The sequence below is a fragment of the Panicum virgatum genome, chromosome 6K (assembly GCF_016808335.1).
Source record: "Panicum virgatum strain AP13 chromosome 6K, P.virgatum_v5, whole genome shotgun sequence".
Lineage (NCBI taxonomy): Eukaryota > Viridiplantae > Streptophyta > Magnoliopsida > Poales > Poaceae > Panicum > Panicum virgatum.
In genome coordinates, this window is record NC_053141.1 from 20,297,381 (window position 1) to 20,322,908 (window position 25,528).

A 25,528-nucleotide genomic window follows, 5' to 3' on the forward strand; every position below is an offset into this window, starting at 1 on the left:
TGAGATATAAAAAGAACAAATTTTTTTGGTGAATTTGTTATTTTTATATCTCACAAACGAAGTCGAGTTTGGACAAAATATTTTACAAAGTTGTTTATCATCATATCATCTATATATGTGATTTTTTTAGTGAATTTAGACAATTTTTTTGGAATAGTTTGTACGGATTTTCATAAAATTATAGTTTGCGCTAGATATGTCCCCACTAAAAAGAAAAAGGCTAAAGGTGATATTTTTTTTGGTGTACATCTCTGCTTCATCCCTTCGTCCCATCTTGGTTAAGCCTCCGACGGCTGCAGATCGCCCGTGCGACCAGCGTATCCGTTCGATCATCAGACCTCAACCAATCCATCACAATCGCCAACCCCGCGCCCGCCCTTCCCCTCACGCCGCCGCATCCCTCGCCCTCGCCTCCGCTCAGCGCTCACCCTCACCTCCGCTCGCCAATCGCGTCCTCGCCCACGCCCAGCGCACGCCGCTCGCCGCTCGCCGCCATCGACAAGTGCGGATCACCGGCTCTCCGCTTCGCCATCGACGCATCGTGCCCTCGCGCCGGCGGGCGGAATGGCAGGCGCGGTGGCTACCCGCGGCGGCCTCTCCTCCAACCCTCCTCCGTGCCGGGAACCTGAGTTGTGGGGGCCGAGCCCCCTCATCCTTCGGAGCTCCGATCTAGGATACCGCCGCCCTCCCACAACTCTCCGTCTCCTGCGCAGATCCTCTCCTCCCTCATTCGCGAGGCGCAGGCGGATCGACGTGCAGCCGCGCACCAACCGCGCGCTCGGCACCCTCCCTCATCTGCCGCCGAGAACGCGAGGTTGGCCGTCCGCCGCCGCCGCCGCCCTCCGCAGTGAGGTACTGCTATCCGCCCGCGCGAGGAGGCGGGTCGCCCGGTGCCGGCGACAGCTTGCAGGAGATGGGCACGCCACCAGCTCGAGCAAGGAGCACTTGCCGCCATCAACCCATCCGTCGCCGCTCTCCGTGTTCCCGTCCACCCGCGTGAGGAGTTTCTCAGGGCGGATCGGGCTGGCCTCTCCTTCGACCAAATCGTAGCAGCCCTATAGATTCACTGATGGAGCAGCTCGTCGTCCCCTCCTCCCTCGCGGCCTCCTCGTCGCCCCACCTGCCGTGCCACCGCCGCCACGCAGCTCCCTCACCTTGCCGCCGGCTTCAGGCAGTTGGCGGCTTCGGGTGCGCAAGGCCGGAGTCCACAGGCGTCGCCGTCAACTTCCGCACGCCGCAGTTCAAGGTATGTCGATCGGCGTGGGTTCTTGATAAGGTATTGGCTGACATTTGAGCCTGATGCTGGGGTGCTTGGCAACTTTGCCTTTGTGGTGGGCGTGCAGCTCCTAGAGCCACTGACCGAGAAGCTCTGGACGTTGAATGATTTCGAGGGCAACCCTGCACTTCAAGTCAGTCACTCTTTCTGTATAGCTTGCGCTAAATGTATCTACTTGCAGCTTGTTACTGAAGAAACACCTCTGTGCATCATCTATAGTACTGGCTGTTAATCGTGCAGGCTTGGGGATGTCTAGCTAGATGTAAAGCTACTGACTTCTAGAGTTGAAGTGATGAAATGCAGGAACTTAGTGGGTATGCACTATGCAGGCAATGTTTTTGGTTTGCCTGTCAGTTGACCCATGACAATTTCTATGCTCTGTAATTTGTATCTGCTATGGATCAATTATTCGTTAGGAGTTGCATATTTGACTATAGACCCTACAGAACTGTGATAAATATAGAGTCCTAATTTGGTATTGTAACAGTAGTATTTTCATCACAGTAAAACACCCGTGATATTGCAAGAATGGTTTCATGACAGAGGTAACTTTTCTTAAAGATACTTTCTGATTCAACCTGTGTTCATCAATGAGCTATGCAAAGCAGATACTTGCTGGAGAATTTAGGTTTAGTCAATTGCTATAGTCAGGTTCAGATCTTGTTCATATTGTGACTTTAGCAGGACAAAAGATATTTGGAGCTATAATCATTATAATACAATACTCACATTTTGTTTTGTAAATATTTTAGTATAAAGTAACTGTATTTACCAAAGAGAGTACAAGATAATCTATATCTTTTGGTTTATTTGGCTACAGGTTGAGGCTGCATGGACACTAACAAAAATTTCATCAGACACATCAGAGAGCGCCAAGGTGGTTGCGATCTGGTGGAGAGTGGTGTTGTGCCCATCCTTGTCAATCTCCTAAACTTCCAGTGAGGATGCTGATGCTTAGAAATGGGACATGGACTCTATCCAACTTCTGCAGTGGGAAGCCACAGCCAAACTTTGATAAGGTTTCTATCCGGGATCATGTTTATTTTTGTTGTGTTGGCCAAAACTGATTCTTTGAATGATCTTGCTTATTTGCTTCTGGTCGAGTCGGTCTGTCCGCAATGAGGTGCCTCATCCACTCTCAGGATGAGGTCCTAACAGATGCCTGATGGGCTGTTTTATGCCTATCCGATGGACGTAATGACAAGATTCGACCTGTGATTGACTCTGGCGTGTTCCCTTGCCTTATGGAATGATTGGTAAGTCTGTGTACTTGGTCTTTGTGGGGCTGCACAAGAGGAGATGCTCTTGCTGCAGCATGTTGTGCTTTGCTGCCCCTAGAGGACAGCAAGGACAGCATCTTGACTACCTTTCAGTTGGCATCTAGGACATCATCTAGGACAGCAGTTAGGACTAGCAGTTAGCATCTTGGACTAGTGTCCTTAGCATCTAGCTTGGCTGCCCTGCAGCCCCTTGTATAAATGTATCCCCAGCCCCCCCTTGGGATGGCATGGCTTTGAGTTTGTGAATGAAGAAAAACCCAGAAAATTGCTTCAAGTTCATTGTCATCCTCTCAGCTCAATGAGAGTTAGAATTGAGCTTCTAACATCTGGTATCCGAGCCGTACTTTCTTGTAGGTTAGACATCTCCTGCTCTTCTCCCTCCCAAGCAGCAATTCAGCCACCAGCAGCAGCAACTAGCGCAGCAGTAGCAGCTAGCGCAGCAGCACCCGCTGCACCCTCTGCTCCACCTTCCTCACCCGAGCAGACGAGCAGCAGCTCGTCTGAGGCTGCGTCTTCTCCACGCAGCAGCCCCTTGGAGGTGCGCCCTGTCCGACGCACCGTCTCAGCGCTCGGTCGCCTCGAGCGCACGGCGTCAGCGAGATGCCGAGCTCGCCGCGGCAGAGGAGCGCAGGCGAGCGACGGCACAAGCCGCTGCAGCAGCGGCGAGGGCGGCCAGGCTGGCTGCAGCGGAGCTGGCGGCGGCCAGGGCGGAGGTGGAAGCAGAGGCGGCGGAGGATGCAGCGCGTGCGGCGGAGGTCGAGGTTGAGACCTTGCGCGGCAGCCTCAGCGGCTCCATCGCCGGCGACGCCACTGCCGACGAGGACCTTGAGGAGTTGGAGAGGGAGAGAGCACGGGAGCGGACCGCGCGGTGGGCAGCAGCCCACCCCGGCGGCGCGCCCGGCGACGGTCTAGGGGCCCGCGCGCCCGGCGGCGGCCTGGACGGTGGCGCGCCCGGCGACGGTCCAGAGGCCCGCGCGCCCGGCGGCGGCTTGGACGGCGGCGCGCCCGGCGACGGTCCAGGGGGCCGCGCACCCGGCGGCGGAGGCCGCGCCCCTTGGCGGCGGCGCTTAGCGCGGTGGCGGCGCTCCTGGCTGGGGTGCGCGCGGCGGCGCCCCCGGCTACCACGGCCTCCAGGCGGTGGTCTGGGACGTCGGTCCCGGCGGTGGGTGGCCCACCCTCACCAAGACCAACTACGTCGAGTGGGCCGCGGTCATGGAGGTGAAGCTCCAGGTGCGGCATATGTGGGAGGCAGTCCGGTACGGCGACGTCGACTACGATGAGGATTGACGGGCGCTGGATGCTCTCATCGCAGCAGCCCCGCCGGAGATGCAGCTCACGCTTTCCAAGAAGCGAACTGCCAAGGAGGCCTGGGACTCCATCGCTGCGGCACGTATCGGCAGCGACCGCGCCCGCAAGACCACTCTCCAGGCACTTCGCAAGGAGTGGTAGAACCTGGCCTTCAAGCCAGGTGAGGATGTTGATGACTTCGCCCTCCGTCTCAACACCCTGCTGCAGAAGGTGGTGCAGTTCGGCGACGACACCTACGATGAGGAGAGAGCCGTCGAGAAGCTCTTCCGCTGCGTCCCCGAGAGGTACAGGCAGACCGCTCGCTCGATCGAGTCTCTGCTGGACCTCTCCACCATGACGATCGAGGAGGCGATAGGTCGCCTCAAGGTCGTCGACAGCGATGAGGCACAGCCTCCCTCGGGAGGCATCTCCATCGGTGGGAAGCTCCACCTTACTCAGGAGCAGTGGGAGGCTCGGCGCGGTGACAGGAGGAGGGGGGGAGCCCTCTTCCTCGACGGGTGGCCGCAAGCGCGGCAAGCCGCGAAAGGGGCGCGCAGGTGCCCAAGCCGGGGCACGAGGGCGCGCCGAGGGTGGCGCCCGCGGAGATGCTCAGGGCGGCGCCGCCGATAGGCCCATTGCAGCACGAGACGACGCCTGCCACAACTGTGGCAGGCCCGGCCACTGGGCCAGGGACTGCCCACAGCGGACGCGTGGGGGCCAAGCCCACGTCGCGGAGGCCCAGCCGGATGAAGAGCCGGCTCTGTTCTAACTCCACGGGGACATGGAGCAGCATCCGGCGGCACCGCCTGCCACCGCTCTACACCTCGACGAGCCGCGTGCCCGAGTCCTCCTCGGCAACAGCTCTGACGACGACAGGGTCGATGGTTGGTACCTCGACTCCGGCGCCACGCACCACATGACCGGGCGGCGGGAGTTCTCCGACCTGGACGTCGACGTAGGTGGCTCCGTCAGGTTCGGGGACTCCTCCGCCGTGGAGATCAAGGGCGTGGGCTCCGTGATCTTCACCGCCAAGTCCGGAGAGCACCGGATGCTCACCGGAGTCTACTACATCCCGGCGCTGCGGAACTCCATCATCAGCCTTGGGCAGCTCGATGAGAGCGGCTCCCGCGTGGTGATCGACAGCGGGGTCCTCCGCATCTGGGACCACCGTCGCCAGCTTCTCGCCAGGGTGGTTCGAGAGAAGAACCGCCTCTACATCCTCCACATCGGGGTGGCCCAGCCTCTTTGTCTTGCAGCTCGCAGGGACAACGAGGCATGGCAGTGGCACGAGCGCTTTGGGCACCTCCACTTTGAGGCCCTGAAGCGGCTCGGCGCCAAGGAGATGGTGCGAGGCCTCCCATGCCTCGACCCCGTGGAGCAGCTCTGCGACGTCTGCGTACTGACGAAGCAGAAGCGGCACTCCTTCCCCCAGCAGGCAAGCTTCCGAGCCAAGGAGCGGCTCGAGCTCGTGCACGGGGACTTGTGTGGCCCGGTGACACCGGTCACACTAGGAGGACGACGCTACTTCCTGCTGCTCGTCGACGACCTCTCCCGTTTCATGTGAGTGATGATCCTCGGTAGCAAGGGAGAGGCTGCGGACGCCATCAGGCGTGCTCAGGCCGCTGCGGAGGCGGAGAGCGGCCGCAAGTTGCGCGTTCTGCGCACCGACAACGGCGGCGAGTTCACGGCGTACTGCGCGGATGAGGGCATCCAGCGCCACTACTCCGCGCCGTACAGCCCGCAGCAGAACGGCGTCGTCGAGCGGCGCTACCAGACGGTTGTGGGGATGGCTCGGGCCCTCCTTAAGCAGAGGGGGATGCCGGCTGTCTTCTGGGGAGAGGCGGTGGTGACGGCCGTCTACATCCTCAACCGCTCGCCCACCAAGGCACTCGACGGCATGACGCCGTATGAGGCTTGGCATGGGCGTAAGCCGGCGGTCTCCCACCTTTGGGTCTTCGGCTGCCTCGCGTTCGCCAAGGAGCTTGGCCACATCGGCAAGCTCGACGACAGTAGCACTCCGGGAGTGTTCATCGGCTACGCGGAGGGTTCGAAGGCCTACCGCATTCTCGACCCGGAGACAGCGTGTGCGCACGGCGCGCGACGTTGTGTTCGACGAAGGGCGAGGATGGGCGTGGGACAAGGCGGTGGACGACGGCTCGGCTCCGACGTACGACGACTTCACCGTCGAGTACGTCCACTTCGAGGGAGCTGGGGGAGTAGGCAGCTCTTCTTCGCCGAGCGTGCCTACCCCGGTCCCTGAGCCTTCACCGACTCCGACGCCCGCCACACCGGCGGAACCACGCCCTTCAGCTACGACTCCGGCTACGCCGAGTTCCTCGGCTGCACCACCATAGCCGGCGACGCCGCGCACTCCAGTACCGATAGCCACTCCTCCGGGCACGTCTACTTCGACACCTGCTCGTGCTGAGCACAATCCGGTGGAGTTCGCTACTCCGCTCTCTCACGACGAGGAGCGCGTCGACGCGTACCACGATGGTGAGCCGTTGCGGTACCGTACGATGGAGGACCTTCTCGGTGATCAGCCGATGCCGGGACTGGTGCCTCACGACCTGGAGGCGCAGTTGCACCTCGCGTGCGACGACGGCGAGCCTCAGTCTTTCGCAGAGGCCGAGGGACACGCGGCATGGCGTGCCGCGATGCAGTCGGAGATGGACGCGGTTGAGAAGAACCGCACTTGGGAGCTTGCTGACCTCCCTCGTGGTCACGGCGCGATCACCCTTAAGTGGGTGTTCAAGCTGAAGAGGGATGAAGCCGGCACCGTCGTCAAGCACAAGGCTCGCCTGGTGGCACGAGGTTTCGTGCAGTAGGAGGGGGTCGACTTCGACGATGCCTTCGCTCCCGTGGCACGGATGGAGTCCGTGCGACTTCTCCTTGCGCTGGCTGCCCAGGAGGGCTGGCGCGTCCATCACATGGACGTCAAGTCGGCGTTTCTCAACGGCGACTTGAGGGAGGAGGTCTACGTGCACCAGCCGCCGGGGTTTGCGATCCCCGGCAAGGAGGGCAAGGTGCTACGCCTGCGCAAGGCCCTCTATGGCTTGCGGCAGGCCTCGAGGGCGTGGAACGCCAAGCTGGACTCCACGCTCAAGGGGATGGGCTTCGAGCAAAGCCCGCACGAGGCGGCCATCTACCGGCGGGGCAATGACGGAAATGTCCTGCTGGTGGGTGTCTACGTCGACGACTTGGTGATCACCGGCACCAAGGATGCGGAGGTCGTGGCGTTCAAGGAGGAGATGAAGGCCACCTTCCAGATGAGCGACCTGGGGCCTCTCTCCTTCTACCTGGGGATCGAGGTGCACCAGGACGACTCCGGGATCACACTTCGACAGACCGCCTACGCCAAGCGCATCGTCGAGCTCGCTGGGCTCACCGACTGCAACCCAGCTCTCACTCTGATGGAGGAGAGGCTGAAGCTGAGCCGTGACAGCATGGCAGAGGAGGTGGACGCTACTCAGTACCGGCGCCTTGTGGGGAGCCTCCGCTACCTCGCCCACACACGGCCGGACTTCGCGTTCTCCGTCGGCTACGTTAATCGGTTCATGCAGCGACCGACGACGAAGCACCAGCATGCCGTGAAGAGGATCATCCGCTATGTTGCGGGAACTCTCGACCACGGTCTCCACTACCCGAGGTGCCCTGGAGCGGCACACTTCGTCGGGTACAGCGACAGCGACCACGTCGGCGACATCGACACCAGCAAGAGCACGAGCGGGATCCTCTTCTTCCTCGGCAAGTGGCTCGTTAGCTGGCAGTCGGTCAAGCAGCAGGTGGTGGCCTTGTCCAGTTGCGAGGCCGAGTACATAGCGGCCTCCACCGCGTCGACTCATGCGCTCTGGCTCGCTCGACTGCTTGGTGATCTACTCGGCATAGACACTGGAGCAGTGGAGCTCAGGGTGGACAGCAAGTCCGCTCTGGCCTTGGCGAAGAACCCCGTTTTCCACGAACGGAGCAAGCACATCCAGGTGAGGTATCACTTCATCCGAGGCTGCTTGGGGGAAGGAAGCATCAAGGCGAGCTACATCAACACCAAGGATCAGCTTGCGGACCTGCTCACCAAGCCCCTTGGGAGGATCAAGTTCCTTGAGCTCTGCTCCAGGACCGGGATGGTTCAATCTTCCCACAAGAAGACGCACAAGACTTAGGGGGAGAATGATGGATAAGTCTGTGTAATTGGTTTTTGTGGGGCTGCACAAGAGGAGATGCTCTTGCTGCAGCACGTTGTGCTTTGCTACCCCTAGAGGACAGCAAGGACAACATCTTGACTACCTTTCAGTTGGCATCTAGGACAACATCTAGGACAGCAGTTAGGACTAGCAGTTAGCATCTTGGACTAGTGTCCTTAGCATCTAGCTTGGCTGCCCTGCAGCCCTTTGTATAAATGTATCCCCAGCCCCCTTTGGGATGGCATGGCTTTGAGTTTGTGAATGAAGAAAAACCCAGAAAATTGCCCTAAGTTCATTGTCATCCTCTCAGCTCAATGAGAGTTAGAATTGAGCTTCTAACATGGAACTTGTACATCTGCAGTTCCATTCTAACTTGTGTCACAATAAAATTTCAGTGAAGTGATCAAGAAGAACAAAATATCATATAAACAATTAAGTAGTGTGTGGACCGAGAGACTTGGTTTTGCTCCTGATTTTGATCAAGAGAGCACCCATCTGGTTGTAGGACTAGCAAAGGAGAGCAAGCTGGTGAGGATATCCATGTTCCTGGTCTGGTTTATGATTATGTACCTAGTTTTAAGAAGTGTTCCATATTTAAGTGCTCCAGATTTAAAATAGTATGTGACTCAATCATTGTGTGACAATGGGGTGAGTACCTTCATCTGCATGCCTATTTGCTAGCACGTGTGCTGCTTTCCTCTATTCCTCTTTCCAGGAATACAAGTAGTGGAAAATATGTTGCCACAGAATAAGGAATAAGTCTACTTTACCTCATTAATATTATTGTACTATACCATGGAACCATAATTGCGCAGACCGCACTTGTGTTTGGAAAAGAGTGAGAACTATAATTTGGTTGGCTTTTTTATTCAATTGTCACCCTGACAAGGGCATTATTACAAAGTTTGCATTTGCTTGCAAGGAAGAATAGTCTCACGAATATTGTTTTCTTGTCAAAGAGTTGTCCTTTTGTAACCTATGTAAATTCCAATGCTGGCCTTTTTTATAAATACAATATCAATTTTTCAGTAAAATCTCACGAATATAATAGTGATTAGTAACCTCTCGCTCAGTATTTGTATTGCTCTTTAGATTTCCTTAGATTCAACATCAAGGAGGAAAAAGCTTGAACATTACCCTGATGATATTGAGTTAAGAAGTTCATTAGGGAACCATCGTGGTCTTGATAATGACTTGGCACTTTTTGGTCCAGAATTATAGATTATTAGGGTTCTAGAATAGTATGCATCCGTAAACTTTTTGTCTTTATAAGCAATTCATAGAAATTTCCAGATGTATATGCTTCATTACCTTCTTATGTAATGCAGGCGAAGGTGACTAATCTAGATCTTCTTCTTGATCAGGTGAAAAGGATTCTTATGGTAAGAAGAAGCTAACTAGCAAGTGGAGGCCAACGACTAAAGGCACACTGAAGAGATCACTTCTGTTCTGTCCCAAGATCAGTGGCGGAGCCAGAAATTTGCGGCTGGGTATGCCAAACATAAAAAAAATTCGAAGCTAATACACAGTATAGTTGACGATAAGTTGCATAACAAATTCATAATCGCACCATTCGGCTACTGTTGCAGCTGCCACCGCCATTTTGCGCTGCCGCAACACGCGGTAGCTGCAGCCGAGCGTGCAACAATAGTGCAGTTGAACGGTGCGAATAACAACCGGTGGCGGCCTCCTTCGCACTGATGCTGGGGCGCTGGCACTGGGACGGCGAGGGGCTTGCGGCCTACCCCCGCCGGAGTTGTCGTTGCCGAGTTGGGGAGGTGATCAGGATGAGAAAGCCGGACGCCGGTCGCCGGAGTGCCGCCAGACACCGATCCAGGGGACAGACGAAGGGCCGCGGGCCGAAGGCGGAGGGCTCAGATCCGAGGGCCGGAGGTGCACTGGGGCGAACACGGAGCCAGGGGGGCTCAGGGCGAGCCGCGAGCAGAGACGGAGAGAATGATTCTTTTGCATTTGGGGCTTCCTTGCTAGGTTTTGTTGAATTGGGTCCATAAGTTGTATATGATACTCCTTCCGTTCCAAAATAAGTATAGTTTTTGGCATTCAAATTTTGTCCCACAAAAAATGCAGTTTTAGTTTGTAATGAAATCCATCTAATTAAAGCAATATCAAGTATACCAAGAAAGCATTGCATAAAAGAACGTATAGAGCGAATCAAATATTCAGTAGATATTATTTTTTTAGTTTCAATGTCTATGCATTCATTATGGATCCAGAAACCCAAATAAATAATACAGTTTTCAATCACAGTTGGTAGAAATAATTATGGGTAACAAAGTCATTTTTTTTGAATGAGTAATGTGTTTGAATTTTCTAAAACTAAACTCTTTGTGCAATAAAGAGAGTATATACATTTATGAATACATGTTGACATTTTCCCCTAAATCTTGGGTATGCTTGGCATACAGGGGCATACCCCTGGCGCCGCCCCTGCCCAAGATGATCATTTTGTGGATGCTTTGACTCACAAGGTAAATTCTTCTCTCAGGATAGAACACGTGCTCTCACCTGCCCTTCTCTACATCATTTTTTCCCCAAAGAAACAGCTATTCTCATTTACCATCGAGCTCAGATGATCGTGCGGTAGTTTTTTTTTTCAAAGGAACTTTCTCAGTTGGTCGATTCATCAGATTGTGAATGAAGTGTGTTAGTTACCAAGCTGACTCTGCTGGTGTTTCCAAAAAAAAAAACTATGGTAGTGCTAATTCCTTGCTTTGTTTCAGTAAATTGCTAGCCTAATTCCTGAATTTGAATAGTTAAACTACGTTAGTTGTCCATTTGTTTTTCTATACCCACGTTAAGTCTAATGGTAAAATACCTAGGCTGCAATTACTATGATTGTTTCTTTCCAGGGCCACCAGATTCTACCAACAACATAGTGTTTTTTCCTTTGCACTGCATATTGTGTTTGGTCCATTCAGTTAAACCACTTCAGTGCTACATGTATGTTAAAGCATTAAGAAACAACTACTTTCTTACACCTCTGTTGATAATTAATGTTTGAGCCTCATTCTCATGGTGCTTTTGCTAAACAGCAAGGCGACTCGCAGTGAAGCAGCCACATCGTCGGGTCCCCGCGTTCGGGATTCCACCGGCAGGATCCGTTCTGCATGCTCATGGATCTGGGCTGCACGCCGTGCCCCTTATGATGGGCACTCTTGGTTTTGGATATATGATGTGTACAGTATCCTATTTGTAGGGTTGAAAATTCTAATAGATTGAGACTACTATGGTTGAGTCCATGTATTCATCCATGCTTACCTTCTTACCTAATAAATCTGGTAACTATGGAAATTATAAAAGCATGCATTTATATGTCACTTAGATTGGTTAAGACTAATATGTAAGCTCTTTTGCATAATATGATTGGTTGAGGTTGCTATGAACGTAGTACTACTAAAAAAACTAAAAAAAAGTTAAGGGTGACATTTTTTTCGTCTACATTCCCCCCCTATTTGTTTATGCCTCCGACGGTCGCGGATCGCTCCCCGTGCGATCTGAGCCATCGGAGCACTCCCACACCCTCCCCCCGACCCGACCCGGTTCCCACCCCGCACTCCCTCCCTCCCTCGCTACAGCGCCGCCTTCACCCTCGCGGCGCCCTCCTTCACCACTCCGCTCGGCACGACGGCACCCCCAACCCCCTCCTCTCCGAGTCCTCCGCCGTGCCGCCGGGGCGACTGCGCGGCGCGCGCTCGGCACCCCTTGGCTACAGCGGTTCACCCCCCTTGCTCTCCGAAATCGAACTCCTCCCCAGTCGTCCGGGAAGCGAAGGCGGCCATACTCTCTTCCCTCCTTCCCTGCTCTCCTCAGTGTTCGGCGTACACCATGGCCGGTGCAGGGATGCAGAACCCCGCCACGCCCGCCCCAGTGGTGGCCCTGTCCAAGGGCAAGTCGGCGGGTGGCGCCGATCCCTAGGGGGCACCACGCCGCAGCGAACGCCCCGTCGGGGACGCCGTCCAAGGGCAAGTCGGCAGCGGCGCACGCCGCGGCCGTGAGACACCACTCCGCTGGCGTCGGCGCCGATGCGTCCGCCCCACCCTCGAGCACAAGCGCCGGGTCTTCCAGAACGACCATACGTAACCCTTAATCCCTTATTTGGCTTCCAGAACGGGTCTTCCAGAACGCATGTTGGTTCAGTTTTTTCTCATTCTAAATTGTGCGTTGTAATTTTTGTTGGCGTTCTTGCAGTGCAGCACATGATGTGTGGATTTGGGTACGATCCAAAGGGGCGTTCTCATTCTAAACTATAGTCAGTTCTTTTATTTATCTATACGATATGATGCAGTTAGTATAGTTTAGAGCAGGAATTTAGATTGCAACTGATGATAGAAGGCGCAACTGACTGCATCGAACCTTGAATTCTCAGTAATTTCAAGCTTGAAGCATTTAGCACATTTAGCATTTAGCTCACTGAGAAATCAGATGTTTTTTCTTTTGTAGTAATGCTTCTTGAGCTAATAACTGGGCGGCGTCCTATAAGTTCGATACAAGCACCTATGGATGACAACTTCGCTGATTGGATAAGTTGTGTGTTCAAGCTATTTGGATTTTTTTCTACAGTACTGTGGCTAGCGGGGACAACTAGTTTCTGTCCACGGTACTGACAGTTTTTTACTGCAATTAATCTTGTGACTGTGATACTATCATTTTCGAGGTCTGTATTTAATACCTTCAGGCTTTATCTTGATACAAATTATACATTGCTTCCTATTGATCTAGGCATTCTTGAGGTCTGTAATTAATAGCTGCATGCTTTGTCTTGATTAGAAATTATACAGACTTCCTATCTATCTGGGATAAAATGATGTCCTTTGTCACTTCTTGATTGGATTCCATGGCATTCCTATTTTGATCGCATATGCCTTTTTGTAACTATTCTTTTCAGGCTGTTCATCATCATGCAAACTTTAATTTTTTTTTTTGAAAACTACATGCAAACTTTAGTGGACTTTATTGATATATTGCTTGAATTATCTCATTGTGTTTCACCTGCAGGCAAAGCCTCTAATGACAAAAGCATTTATAGTGGATCCCCGACTGGGAAGCTGAGTATAATGATAATAGATGGCAAGGATGATAGCCTGTGCAGCTGCATGTGCTCGCCATTCTGCACGGCGGCGACCATGAATGGGTCAAGTATACAAGTGAACTATTTTACTGTATATTTGCTTGCCATCGCCAGTGCAGGTTCATTGTCCTTCTATTTGAACCTTCAATTCCTGGAATCATGCTTAACAACTTGTAGCAAAAATCTTCAGTCAATTATAAAAAATCCTCTTAGAGACGGACAATAGTTACTCCAGTCTCAGTTATTCGGTAACAAAATAAGAGGTGTTAATGTTTCAGGTTTTCAGCATGGTAGTGTTGCAACTTTATACCCTGCCATTGTTATCCGATCCAAGCAGTGTTGGTTCGGCTAATTTCTTGCTACTTGGATGTAATCTAAGGAGAAATCATATGTTGCTATCTGATTCAGCAGGTTGTTCGTGCCTTGGAAGATGACGTGTTCGTGGTCCCTGGATGATCTGAACGAAGGCATCTGGCCCAGGCACAGCCGGTTTATGGGATCATATGGCAGCTCGTCCTCGGACGACGACACCAACCAGTACAATGAGGACCTGAAGAAGTTCTGGAAGATGGCGTTGGGTGGCAGGGGCGTGCAGAGCGGCAGCCAGCGGACGCCGACGAGCAAGTATGGGCAGAACCTGTTGGTGTCGAGAACCGACGAGCACCAGACGACACAGGAAACGGAGATGGGGAGCGTGAGGAAAGCCGGTGATAATGCTGGAGACAGCCAGAGCCATACTTCGTGAGGTAGATTCTTTTTTTTTCCTTCTTTTTGCTAGATTCGATTCACTTTTTCTCTGAATCAACACACAAAGCATGATGCGATTGCCTTCCGCGTCAGTATTCTCCTCCCGGTGGTAATTGGATGAAAGAATGCTGATTGATTTCTGGCTATTGTAGTGCTGTTCTCCCGGAGAAAGTGGTGCATGAGCAAGAGAAGCTCAGGTCCTTGCATGAGAAAGTGTATAGAGGGACTTGCACTAGATTAATTAGAATTGAGAATTGCTATTATATTTTTTAGCTCGATGTTGAACAAAGCAAGGAAATCAATCTAAAAAAAAGCAGTGCACGTTGTCGAAGCTTTTGAGCTGTTACATGTATTTCGGTGGTAGAGATAACAGTAAATTATTTATTTATCTTGTTATTATGAGAAAGTTGATTTGTTCAATGTCAAATGATAAAAAATACTTTCGAAGGATGTGAAATTTACACATTCATTTACATGTAACAAAAGGATCACTATAAATTTGAGTGAAATGGTTTTTGTTGAATTGATTTTTGGTACCATCGCATGAATATATCGCTCGTACATATGTAATTTGTTTTCTGTTGCAACTAGGGGTGGTAATGGGCCATGACCCTAGTGGCCTTTTCACAACCCAACAAGGACCTTCAATTATTTAGTACAAAATTGTATAAAATTAGAGTCCGGTCTTTAGATTTTCTAATTCAAAATTTTAGGCCATTTACCACCCCTAGTTGCAACGCACAGGTATTCACCTAGTGGAACCAGAAATCTTCATTCTTCAGGATATGAGCAGACAAGCTGCCTGGAAATTGCAGAAGTATCCATGCTTGTCGAGCCAACATAGCCTGATTAAAAATGCTCAAGTCACGGAATCCCTTATCACTTGATAAGAGCACGTCCAATAGGGACAGCTCAACGGTCGTAACGACAGATTACATCAGCCAAATCAGAAATGCAAAGAAAAAGAAAACTTGTCGACTGATCAAGTGACCAGCTGATCACGTTTCCCAAAACAAATGCTGGGCCCGCAACAATTGTTTAACTCTCCCAACGCCTCCTGTGTGAGAATGGAAATCTGATGAGTGGGTTCGGTTCAATAGAAAAATTAAGTCTACGAATGCGTTGAGAGACAAATCATTGTACGACTGGTCTTTAATTCTCGCTTGCAAATGACTTAGCATCTCTAATAGATTAGCCAAAAACACTAGTCAAATTTACTGATTTAGCTACTCTCAAAAATAGATTTGACGCGAGCAGCACCTATGCCCTGTTTGGATACATAGGGATAATGGTTATCCCTCACTTTTTAGTCCAAAATTATCCCTCATATATCAAACAACTAGGATAATTTTGGGCTAAAGGCAATTATCTCACCCCAAATCCTTAGCCCCTCCAAGAGGTGATAATAGGGTAAATTTTCTGTGGGCTCAACAAGAAAGGGTGAGTTCCCAGGCACATTGACTCCACTGGTTCCACCCCCATCGCCCTCCCGAGGCTCGCACCGCATCGGGGCCGCTCGCTCCCACCGCACGCCGCCGGTTCCCAACCCACCGCCGCCCTGACTCATCTGCACCGCCGACCCCTGACCCATCTGGCCATCCCCATCACAACAGAGATCCGCGCTGCCGTCGGTTTGGTCGCACCAGAACCACCTCGCCCACCGCCGTGGTCGACCTCCCGCGGTGGAGATGGAGGGCGATGGCAGGCCGTGTGTGACAGCCGGAGCGGGAGGGGAGCAGGACGGCGTGGCGGGCCGCAGCGGGGCTGCCAGAGAGGGAGGGGAGGAGGGTGGCGTGGTGGGCCCCTGCATGGTGGCTGGAGCGGGAGGGGAGGAGGGCGAGGTGGTGGACCTTGCGCAGTGGTTGGAGTGGGGACAGAGGGAGGCGCGACGGGGCCCCACAAAGCAGCCGGAGCGGAAGGGGAAGAGAGCGGCGCGACAGGCCCCCGCACGGCGACCAGAGCGGGAAGGGAAGAGGGTGGGGCGGCGGTCGGAGCGGGAAGGGGGATGGAGGGAGTAGGAGAGAGAGGGTGGGAGTTGGTGCATTTATTAGGATTTGTGCTGATTAACCAACAATTATCCCATGCATCCAAACAACCCATCTTAGGCTAAACATTAGCCCTTCAAATTATCTCTAGGCTAATGTTCCAAATAGGGCTTTAGTTTGGCTGATCTAGGCTATGCGCTCGCACCCTACCGGTCGGAGTTTGAACCCCTTCCGAGGAGAATTTTCGGCTGGGAGGATGTGCGCACTTGTGTGTGCGTGAAAAAACTCCCTTGCTTGCCCCATGCCCAAAGCACAGTTGTAGGCTCGATTCAGGCAACGGAAACCACAGAGGTAGACTATCTAAAAATAGAGAGGGAATGAGGTGTGATGAAGAGCCACTAAATTTGGAGAGTCATTTATAAAGTCTGTTGGAGATGTTTTTGGTTTAATAATAGTGTTGGCATTTCTTAAGTCGCTACCAGAATTTTGTGTTCCCGGCAATGGCCTCAGAAATGCTTATTGGCATTCCTTAGTATAATCACTAGAAACGAGGGCGCCGACCCATTCTAGCAACTGCACCAAAGGAATGCCACTCTTGTGGTATAATCTATACAGTTACAGAAGGATCCACAAGTGCGCGGACATACCGTTGTAGCATTTCACCCGGAGTGTAAAGGTATCGTTATCTATATTTTCCCAAAGAATGGCAGTGGCAAAGGTATTGTCTTAACATTAATCATGACATTGTGCCTCAAGCAATAGGCAGAGCTCTGACAAGGGTAAGACATGATAACAAATAAGCAAGGGTAATGCGACAGAGCACACAACCACATCCAAGGAGAAAGGAATAAAAGAGAGAAAGAACAAAAGAAAGACTAAATTGTCCTATGTTAAGTCAGCTGGAGCTTAGGCTTGGTTAGGTGTCCTAGCACTTCTATCCAAAGTTGAGGTCATGTTAGGACATGGTTAGGGTTGCAGGTGCCACAAAAATGGGATAATGGGGAGAAGGTTCCACACTGGAGTACATCCAGTCCCATTAACTCTTTGCATGAACTCCTACGCCGAATCCGAACGTCGGGGAATACACTAAATGCAACACAGCTATTATACCGGACAGACAGGGCTGTCACCACCTGCTGTCTACCCCAGTCACATAGTGGAGAACGGTCATATCCGAAGGGTCCCGCATACCCGAGCACCACGCTCGTGTATGAAGTCACTACCCTAGCGTCCCCGGGTCTCCCACGATTTGGATGGACAAGTAAAACGCTAGAGCAAGCCCGAAAGCACAACGAACCTCTATCCGTACCCGGATCATCTGGACTAACCAAATCTGTAGCACAACTCACGAACGAACTAAGCATGGATTGATAAACTATCAAAATAGTAAAGCAACCATGGCACAACTCTATATTATGAATAAAAAGCTAACAAGTCGAGTACAAAGCCATACTAGGAGCCGAGGATTGCTCAACGACCCCAAGGACGACTTGCTTCGCTAAAGAAGAACTAGCCTAGCTCCACTACCTAGCTAAGAGAGCAAGAGAGAGAGAGAGAGAGAGAGCCTCCTTGGCGAAGTGGAATGAGAGGTGTGTGTGTGTGTGTGTTGAGAGGGGTAAGAGGGAGCCCTATTTATACTAGTGGAGGTCGGTTCCTGCCAAATGCATATATGGAAGGTGATCAGGAGAATTGGTGGCGACTCCTCCTCAAAATGCACCTGGATGGGAGGCCGGCCAGGTTCGGCCGACCCAGCGGGTTGGCCGGCCCCACCTAGCTGCCTCTCATTCTCATCCTCTTTTGGCATGCTGACATGTGGGCCCAGATCTCTTTTCTTGTATGCATTTTGCGTGGCACTCCCGTTTGCTCAGCCAGATGGGCCCTCCTTGTAAGTGTGTGACACTGGATGTGATATTCTGCGTAGTTGTGCGGCGTTTGCTGCGTGTTTTCATCTTATTCCGTTCTTGCTCATCTGAAATGTATAAAACTTGAAAACTAATGTGGAGCAAAGTTAGTGTTACAAATATGTGAGTAAGGTGTATAGTTTTCCTTTATTATTGAGTCTAGTTGACGGTCAAATTTGGCACTTAATGATCGTCAACAACTCCCCCAAGCTAGCCCTTTGCTCGTCCTGAGCAAAGTTTTAAACTTAGGTTGTCAGGAGTTACTACAATGTCGCATTCCTAACTTATGTGCCAGACACAATCGAGTTTTCTCACCTTGATTTTGAATAAGTTGGCGTTGTTCGCACCTTTTACCTTACTCATATGGGGCTTATAGCATCATCCTCATTTTTGGCAGTTGAGGGTTAGAATGGCTTGTAGAGTATCATTTACTCACTCCTTTGCTCAACCATCAATCCGGAGGTTTTTAAAGTTTTTGAAAAGAAATTTGTAAGTTCCTCGGATGATCTCTTGGATCGCTCAAAAGTGTTTAATTCCTCACCAAGGCCTTTTTATGAGCCTTTCTTTTCCATCCTACTCCTAAAGGTTTCTTTTTGGTGGAGCTGTAGGTATGAAGGATATGAAGGCAAACCTGCTTCTCATATTTTGCTGAGTCAAAGACCGGATCCAAAGAAGAAACAAGTCATAAATCTTAGTCAAGATGTGCGGGTGTGTGGATATTTTTGGTGGATGGTGGAGGAACTCCTTTGTATGATTTCTCGCTCCCTTGTACACTTTTTTTTTTTGGTACGGGCTATATTTTCTCCTCTTTCTTTTTTTTTTGATATGCCTTGTGGGCATGTGGCATACCTTCTTTGGGTATGCATCTTTTCTTTTCATCATTTTTTTGACATGTTTTGTGGTCATGTGGCATACCTTATTTGGGTATGCATCTTTTATTTTTTTTGTATAGCCCATACTTTTTGATGATAACTTTGGAGAGAGCTAATCATGGTATGACATAGAGTTTTATTTGTGGATGGATGGATGGGTGTACTTGCTATCTTCTAGTGTAGAAGTATAGCATGTGAGTAGACGTGTACGTGATCTTGATCATGGGCGTATGAAATGACTCTCTCAAAGGGTCACAACAATTTGACAGAGCTCAATGAGAAAACAAGTTGCATATGTGGAAAGGCTTTTCAAACTTGTAACTCATATGACTCTGGATGGGGATTTCATATCACCGAGGAACTTTATTTAATTTTTTTTTGTATTTTTGAAAAGAAATACTCCGGATATCAAACATCACGTAGGAGAAGATCATAGCAACTCTTTTCAGCCATATCATAACCCACAACAACCTAGATTTGGATTCTGCTTTCTGCTACTCACAAGTTTTAAGCTTAAGGTTTGAACAATTAGCCACCAAACTCAAAACTTAGGCAGAGCATAAGGTTGTAACTAGGCATAAGAAAAGAACTAACAGAGCAACTATTCATCATCTCAACGAGAAAAAACTACACATGCTTACTACACATATTGAAAAGCAAGTAAATATTTTTTGGGGTTTTCTAAGTTTTGCCTATTTTTATTTGATTTTAGTTATGCAATTTTTTATGAATTTTCAGAGTTTGCAAATTTTTATTTGGTTTCATGCAATGGTTTTCAAAGCGGTAAAAGATAGAGTTTGATACAAATTAGCAATTGTGGGGTTCTCCCTTAAGCTAGTTTCAGGCTCACTGTTGTTGGTTGGGGTTGAACCCAACCCAATGGTAGTAAGCCCTCCAGTCCTCCTGTATCTGCTGCTGTTGCTGCTCCATGTTGTGGATCCTCTCGCTTGTGTGTCGCTGCCAGTTCTTGGTTGACTGGATGTGCTAGACTAATGACTCGTCGATGTTGTTGGTGAGCATGTTCAGCTCGCCTATCTGCTGAGTCAGAGTAGCGAAACTTCTAGATGAAGCTGAACATCTGGCGGAGATCGGGAGTCCACTAGAGCTAGAACTAGTGGACCGGCTCCCTGGGGCCTGCCGTGCCCACTCAGCGGAGCTGGCACTCTACCACGACGAACCACCAGCCTCATATTGCTGTGGTTGAGGCTGAGGTTGTGGCTGCTGAAGTCCTTCCCTTCAGGTCCTGCTTCTTGTGACCCTGCCAGATAGACAAGAAACACTTTGCTTGCAGCATTCCTCTTGTGGGACAAGAGGAGTGGTTAGCGAACGGCAGTTATACCAATGATACCCCGCGTTTGGCAACGGAATCTCATTTGCATAACCAAGAGAAAAGAAAACCAAGGAATCATTCAGGCCTTTCTTGTGTATGTGGCCTTGAACCAAATAAGCATCATTGATCAGAGCACGGGGATCCTCATTGAAGGGAACAGGGTTCCCATCTAAGATTCCCATGTTCGATGCGATGCGGGTAACCAAAGAAGTGCATTCAATAGGACCCCTCATCCTAAAATTTGTAACCATTGCTTAACCATTGCTTTTACAGGGGAGACTCGGATCTTGTTAACCATGGCGTATAATATCATCAACTCATCGTTGCACATGGTTCGTGGATCATCTCTTGGAAAGAGAGTGATGGCCACCCACTTGTGCATGAAACAAAGAGTTGAATTTTGGATGTCATTACACCGAGGTGCAAACTTGCCATGAACAACTTGACCTGAAACCAAACCCCAAAACTCATGTCGATCAAAACCGCGGCAAGCTTTTTCAAGGGAAATTGGCAAGCGGGTATTAAAACCAAGGAGGTGGCTGAAATTTTTTAAATTAAAATAGAATTTGTTTCTGTAAAACTGGAAACAAACACCGTCATCCACCTCCCGAAGAGTGCAAAGAAACTGGATGGTGAGGAGACGAGAATCATTCTCCTCAATGGGAACAAAGTCATCCCATCCAACCGCATGCCAAACACGAGCGAAGTCAAAGTCCATATTCGTAGCCTTTACATTGCTCTCTACGTGCATCGGCTGACCTAGCCGATCGTCTATTTCAAATCGGCTGACCGAGCCGATTTTGTCGTCTTCTGTATCGGTAATCGCCTGACGATACGGCCTATGAGGGATAATCGGAACTCCAGCCGATACACCCTCGAATTTAACGTTTACTCTATCTCCTTGTCAATCAACAAGTCAGATTGACTGGCATGCTTGGTCTATTTTCTGAAGCTTGGCGAACACTTGCCCTCGGATTCCAGTGTGTTGATTTTTGCGTCAACACATCTTTTGGCACGCCCGGTGGGACGCGACGTGGAATTATCATCATGGATTTTCCAATGGATATGACTAAGTTCCAGGAGGTGATTAATCAAGCTGTGCATCAAGCGATGATCAATTTATCTAATGGCTTGTCAAACACAGTACACAGTGTGGTTAGAGGTACAATTGCTAGCAATTTATCCCATCAGTATAATCATAATGCATCGCGGCCGATGGTTTTTCAGCATCAAGCATCGGGTCAGATATGCGGTTGTCAATATTATGCATCGGCTCCACAGCCGATGGGTTGTCAGCAACCATGGTTAACAGTTCAACAGCCGCAACCTATGGTTCAGCAAACGTGGCCGATAGTTTATCAGTTACATCAGCCAATCAGCTACAAACGTCGGCCCTTTTCGCCAATGGGTTATCAACCGCATCAGAGTTGGCAGCTACAAGCATCGATGCATATACCAGCTGTTCACCAGGAATCAACATTGGTTTCTCAGTCAATGGTTCAGGAAATGTAGACACAAGTATCAGATCCCTGGTCAATGACGCAACCAATCATGCATCGAGTGCAATCGGCAGTACAGCAACAACCAAATAAAAATCCGTCATCAGTATCTGCTCTACAGCCGATGACTAGTTATTCACATCAAACAGACAACTATCGACTACCTGCTTTTAGTCCACAGCCAATGGTTCGTCATCCGGCTCAACAGCCATCATTAACCGTTCGAGATTCAAAATTGGTAGCTCATCCAGCTCGTTCAGCTACCGAACAAGAAGAGGTTAATGCTGGAGATTCTGAAAATATAGTAGAAGTTGATGAAAGCCCACTTCCACCGGTCGAGGTTGACAATCAGGATGAGAGACTTGATTATGAAGCTGTAATTTCCAGGACAAGGAAGCTGTTGCTATCAACTCGCAAATATCGGTTAGCAAATTCAAAGACGAAGACCGATGTGGAAAAGAGCATAGTTTCGAAAAGTCTCACGAAGAGGAAGCTCCAGACATTGAGAGGGAAGAGGCCAAAATCGGCTTGACTGAATGTGTAAAGATTATAAAGCTGACTTCATGCTCATACGTCGAAGAAAAACCTGAGAGGTCTGGATCAATGGAAATTGCTATGCTTGATGGCCGTCTGCCAAGAGTGACCAATATTTTATTCTTCCAGCCTGAAGTAGTTGATGGATGGATGGAGGTCGTAGAGTTAGGGAAGAAGATGGTTTCTTGGAATAATTATTGCCCACCTCCCAGAAATATTATTGCTCAGAATTATCGGCTACTTGGAGATTATTTTTCCTGGGATCCAGGTCGACAGAATTGCAACTGCATTAAATACTGCAGCCGATGAAGATTGATCGGCTAGGAAGTGCATATGGGATTGTCGATCTAGAGATTAGATATAATATTGAATGAATATTGATCCAACAGCAAGAAAAGATGTGCCGACAGATGTGCCAACAACAAGATAGTCAATATATCTATCGGCTCCAAACCAGTGGCCCAAGTATTTACCATACACGAGCAAGGGTCCTATCCGAGTTTATTTCAACAGAAGCTGGGTGGACAAAAGTTGCATGAGCACATATAGTTTACCTCCGTTAGCTGACATCAAGATATGTACAAAGGTATACAAGAAGTTTATAGCATGCCGATTTGTTTGATCGGCTACATGAAGAAGTTTGGAAGGATAAATCGGCTACTTGCTAGCTGGTAGAGTACACCCGATATACTTCAAGATTACCTGTGGGAGCTGATCAAAATTGATCCATCGGCTATTTCTAGATAGCTGACAGGAATTTTCATGGCTAGTATTGGTCGAAGTCTATCACCTGTGGATTATTTTAAAGGCCTACTTAGAGAATTGGAGCCGATGAGTTACACTGTGTTGACCATTATCTTCCCATGCATGCACAAGAGCAGATAGGAGAAGGGCAGCCGATAGAGGAAGTATAACTTGAAAGCCAATGTCGTGATGCATGCTCTCTTGGCTGGCAGGTCAGTGGAAAACCATGTAGACATGCACTTTCTTGGATCTTGTCCAACAGAGGCTTGCAAATCAAGGATTTTGTTCACCATTACTACTCTGTTGCCATGTTCAGAGTAGCATATGCAGACAGAGTTCCATCCATGCTTTGATATTTTCTGTGATTTTATGTCGAGCCAAAGTGTGCTTGCAACCTGCATATTAGCTCAAAAACACATCTTGCATATTCTAGAAGTAAAGTGTGGTTTAAGGATTTATTTGGATAAAGATGCATGTAAGAAATACAAAATCTCATGATTTTCTGATCAATTTGACGCATAGAAATGGTCGTTAGTGAGAGTCAACAAGGTTTCCTATGTGGAATACCTGCGCTCGAATCACCCTGAATTGATGAATCCGATTTCGTCAGAAGAAGTGAAATCAGCAGCAGGTGAGGTCAATGACGACCTGAAGCTCGAGATCTCTGAGTTGAAGTTCCAGATGTCTGAAATGAAGGCCCAGCTTGCTCAAATGATGGTTAAGATCATGGACGTCAAGGAAGAGATCAAGGAAGAGATTGCTAAGGGAAATAAGTCCTCACCAGTGCTTACTTGTCGCATTAGTTAGGTTAGCTGTTAGTTTAGTGGGTATCCTAGTTTAGTTGGCATTGTAATGGTAGCTGTTATATGAACCCTCATGGCAATGTGGTTATCTGAACCCTCATCTCAATGTGGATGATATGTATTGCAGCACTGGTTATCTGAACCCTGAAGGGTGGATGTAGCTGTTATCTTAATGAATGATACATGTTTCATATGTTTGTGAGTCGATACAACATTGCCACTGCATGCCTCCGATAATAACATATCAGATGAGCAAACATGCATATTAATCTGAAATCACCAGATAACATAACAAGTTGGTTTTGTCCATGCAACATAACATACCAGTGCTACTTAACATGTCTACACATCATGATCATGACCACAAAAGATAAATCAGGTGCTACTTTAATAGTTCGCAAGAGGCACAATTCATGAGTTGGCTAGCAACAACACATCATCTTAGACCATCAAAAGCCCAGATAAGCTTCTGGGTCATCTACTCGACGCCAAGCCAGCACTTTAGGCTTCTGACCACTCTTGCTTCAGGTGAGCTGGCAACCTTCTTCAGCTTCTTCTTGACAGGTGTCTTTTTCTTCTTCTTTGTCGGCTGCTTCTGGGTCATCTACTCGACCAATGGGGATCAGTGTTGGCACTTTGTAACATCACGAATAAAATCCGCAAGCGCACGGATACCGCTGTAGCTTTCACCCAAGAGTATTCCAGGGTATCGTATCCACTAAGGAATGTGAGTGCACTATCTACGGGTTCAGGCTCATCCAAGGACACACACGCCGGTGTAGGAAGGATAGGACAGAGAAGACTTTCTAAGATCTAGAATCTATGTTTAGAAGAAGAGATCACGTCGCCGTTATACTTCGAGCTACTGGTTTCGACCGGCTTATACAAGCCGATAGCTCCAATAATACATGCTCTATCCAATATCCGAACGTGGAGGATTACTAGGGCTCGAACAGGGCTATCACCACCTGCCGGCTACCTCTGCAAACCGTGGGACTATCAGACAACTGAGTGGTATAGTGCAGCCTAGACACCACGTCTACGCTATTCCCTACTAACCTTAGCCCTGGCCAAGACTTGCCTTTTCTATCCGGGGTCTTAAGCTAAGATCAAATGCTACTCTTTAAGCATACACATCAACTTATATAAGGCATAGATGATAACTTGCAATCTAAACTCTAATTCTAGATAAGAAAGTCTCGAACACTTACAACCGAATAAGCATCCGTCGAGATATAAGCGGAGAAGAGTGCCGACAAACTCGGCACTTCCCCCGACTCCTCCTCACTCTCCTTCTCTTCTTCTACACCTCCTAGACTACCTAAGCATCTAGGATGAAGGCCTCAAGCTCCAAGGGAGAAAGGTGAGTTGAGTTGTATTGTGTGTGTTGTTCATTCCTTCACCCCCCGCTTTGTATTTATAGGAGGGAGCCACGGCCAAGGGGAGCTCTATCTGCAGGTGTACCTCCAAGAACCGACCTATACATCCAATGAGCAAGCTCCACGTGGCAAACTTGAGGCGGTGGGGCCCACTTGTTATTGGCACTGGTCTTGGCTTCTGGTATATCGGTTTCTTGCTTAGTGGGCCCTCCATTCCATGTTCTGACACGTGTCGCGTCCTGATTCGCTGGAACGTCGTGTCTTGGATCATGCCACACCATTATGCTGCAAAATTAGCTAAAAATCACATACACACATTCTAGAACATCATTTGTGAAATTCGTTAGTAAATAAGTCTATCCTATCATTTATTCCACATTATGGTTTAATTTTGTGCAGGAGTTGACGGTCAAAATAGGTCATTAGTGACCGTCAACAATCAGACAAGGCAGCCCAGGACAACCCACCAGCCGAAGCTGGGGGCGGTTTGTGGCCATGGGCCGTCGGCCGACCACCCTAGTCGTCGGACCAGCCCATGGGCCCCACCGCCTTAGCTCAGCTACGTGGCACTCCCTCATTGGCTCCCCATGTCGGTTCTGCAGGTCTCAGCCCATGGCTTCC

General features: G+C 49.6%; 1 protein-coding gene and 2 long non-coding RNA genes across 11 annotated transcripts; 2 read left to right on the forward strand and 1 right to left on the reverse strand.

Moving 5' to 3' along the window:
• Nucleotides 1–320: 320 nt before the first annotated feature.
• Nucleotides 321–18,638, forward strand: LOC120712031. Of its 8 annotated transcripts, XR_005690608.1 has the most exons (6): nucleotides 332–1,246; nucleotides 1,344–1,409; nucleotides 1,517–1,590; nucleotides 2,097–2,295; nucleotides 9,389–9,514; nucleotides 9,614–10,086. XR_005690608.1 is itself a non-coding variant. In XM_039997719.1 (3 exons), exons 1-3 carry the CDS (start codon nucleotides 1,070–1,072, stop codon nucleotides 2,205–2,207), a joined length of 354 nt encoding a protein of 117 aa, XP_039853653.1. In that variant the 5' UTR covers nucleotides 337–1,069; the 3' UTR covers nucleotides 2,208–2,501. The 8 variants fall into 8 exon arrangements, 1 of the variants encoding a protein (XP_039853653.1); XR_005690605.1 differs by having other exon boundaries at nucleotides 327–1,246; nucleotides 1,517–2,295; nucleotides 9,614–10,081; XR_005690604.1 differs by having other exon boundaries at nucleotides 330–1,246; nucleotides 1,344–1,590; nucleotides 9,614–10,085.
• On the reverse strand, nucleotides 2,388–8,496 carry LOC120712033. Its single transcript, XR_005690612.1, has 3 exons — nucleotides 8,365–8,496; nucleotides 3,012–3,014; nucleotides 2,388–2,517 (listed from the first exon to the last, which is right to left on the reverse strand). It is a non-coding gene; the product is annotated as an uncharacterized LOC120712033 (long non-coding RNA).
• LOC120712032 lies at nucleotides 13,041–14,310 on the forward strand. 2 transcript variants are annotated; one of them, XR_005690611.1, is made up of 3 exons: nucleotides 13,041–13,232; nucleotides 13,525–13,859; nucleotides 13,954–14,310. It is a non-coding gene; the product is annotated as an uncharacterized LOC120712032 (long non-coding RNA). The 2 variants fall into 2 exon arrangements; XR_005690610.1 differs by having other exon boundaries at nucleotides 14,013–14,310.
• Nucleotides 18,639–25,528: the final 6,890 nt, after the last annotated feature.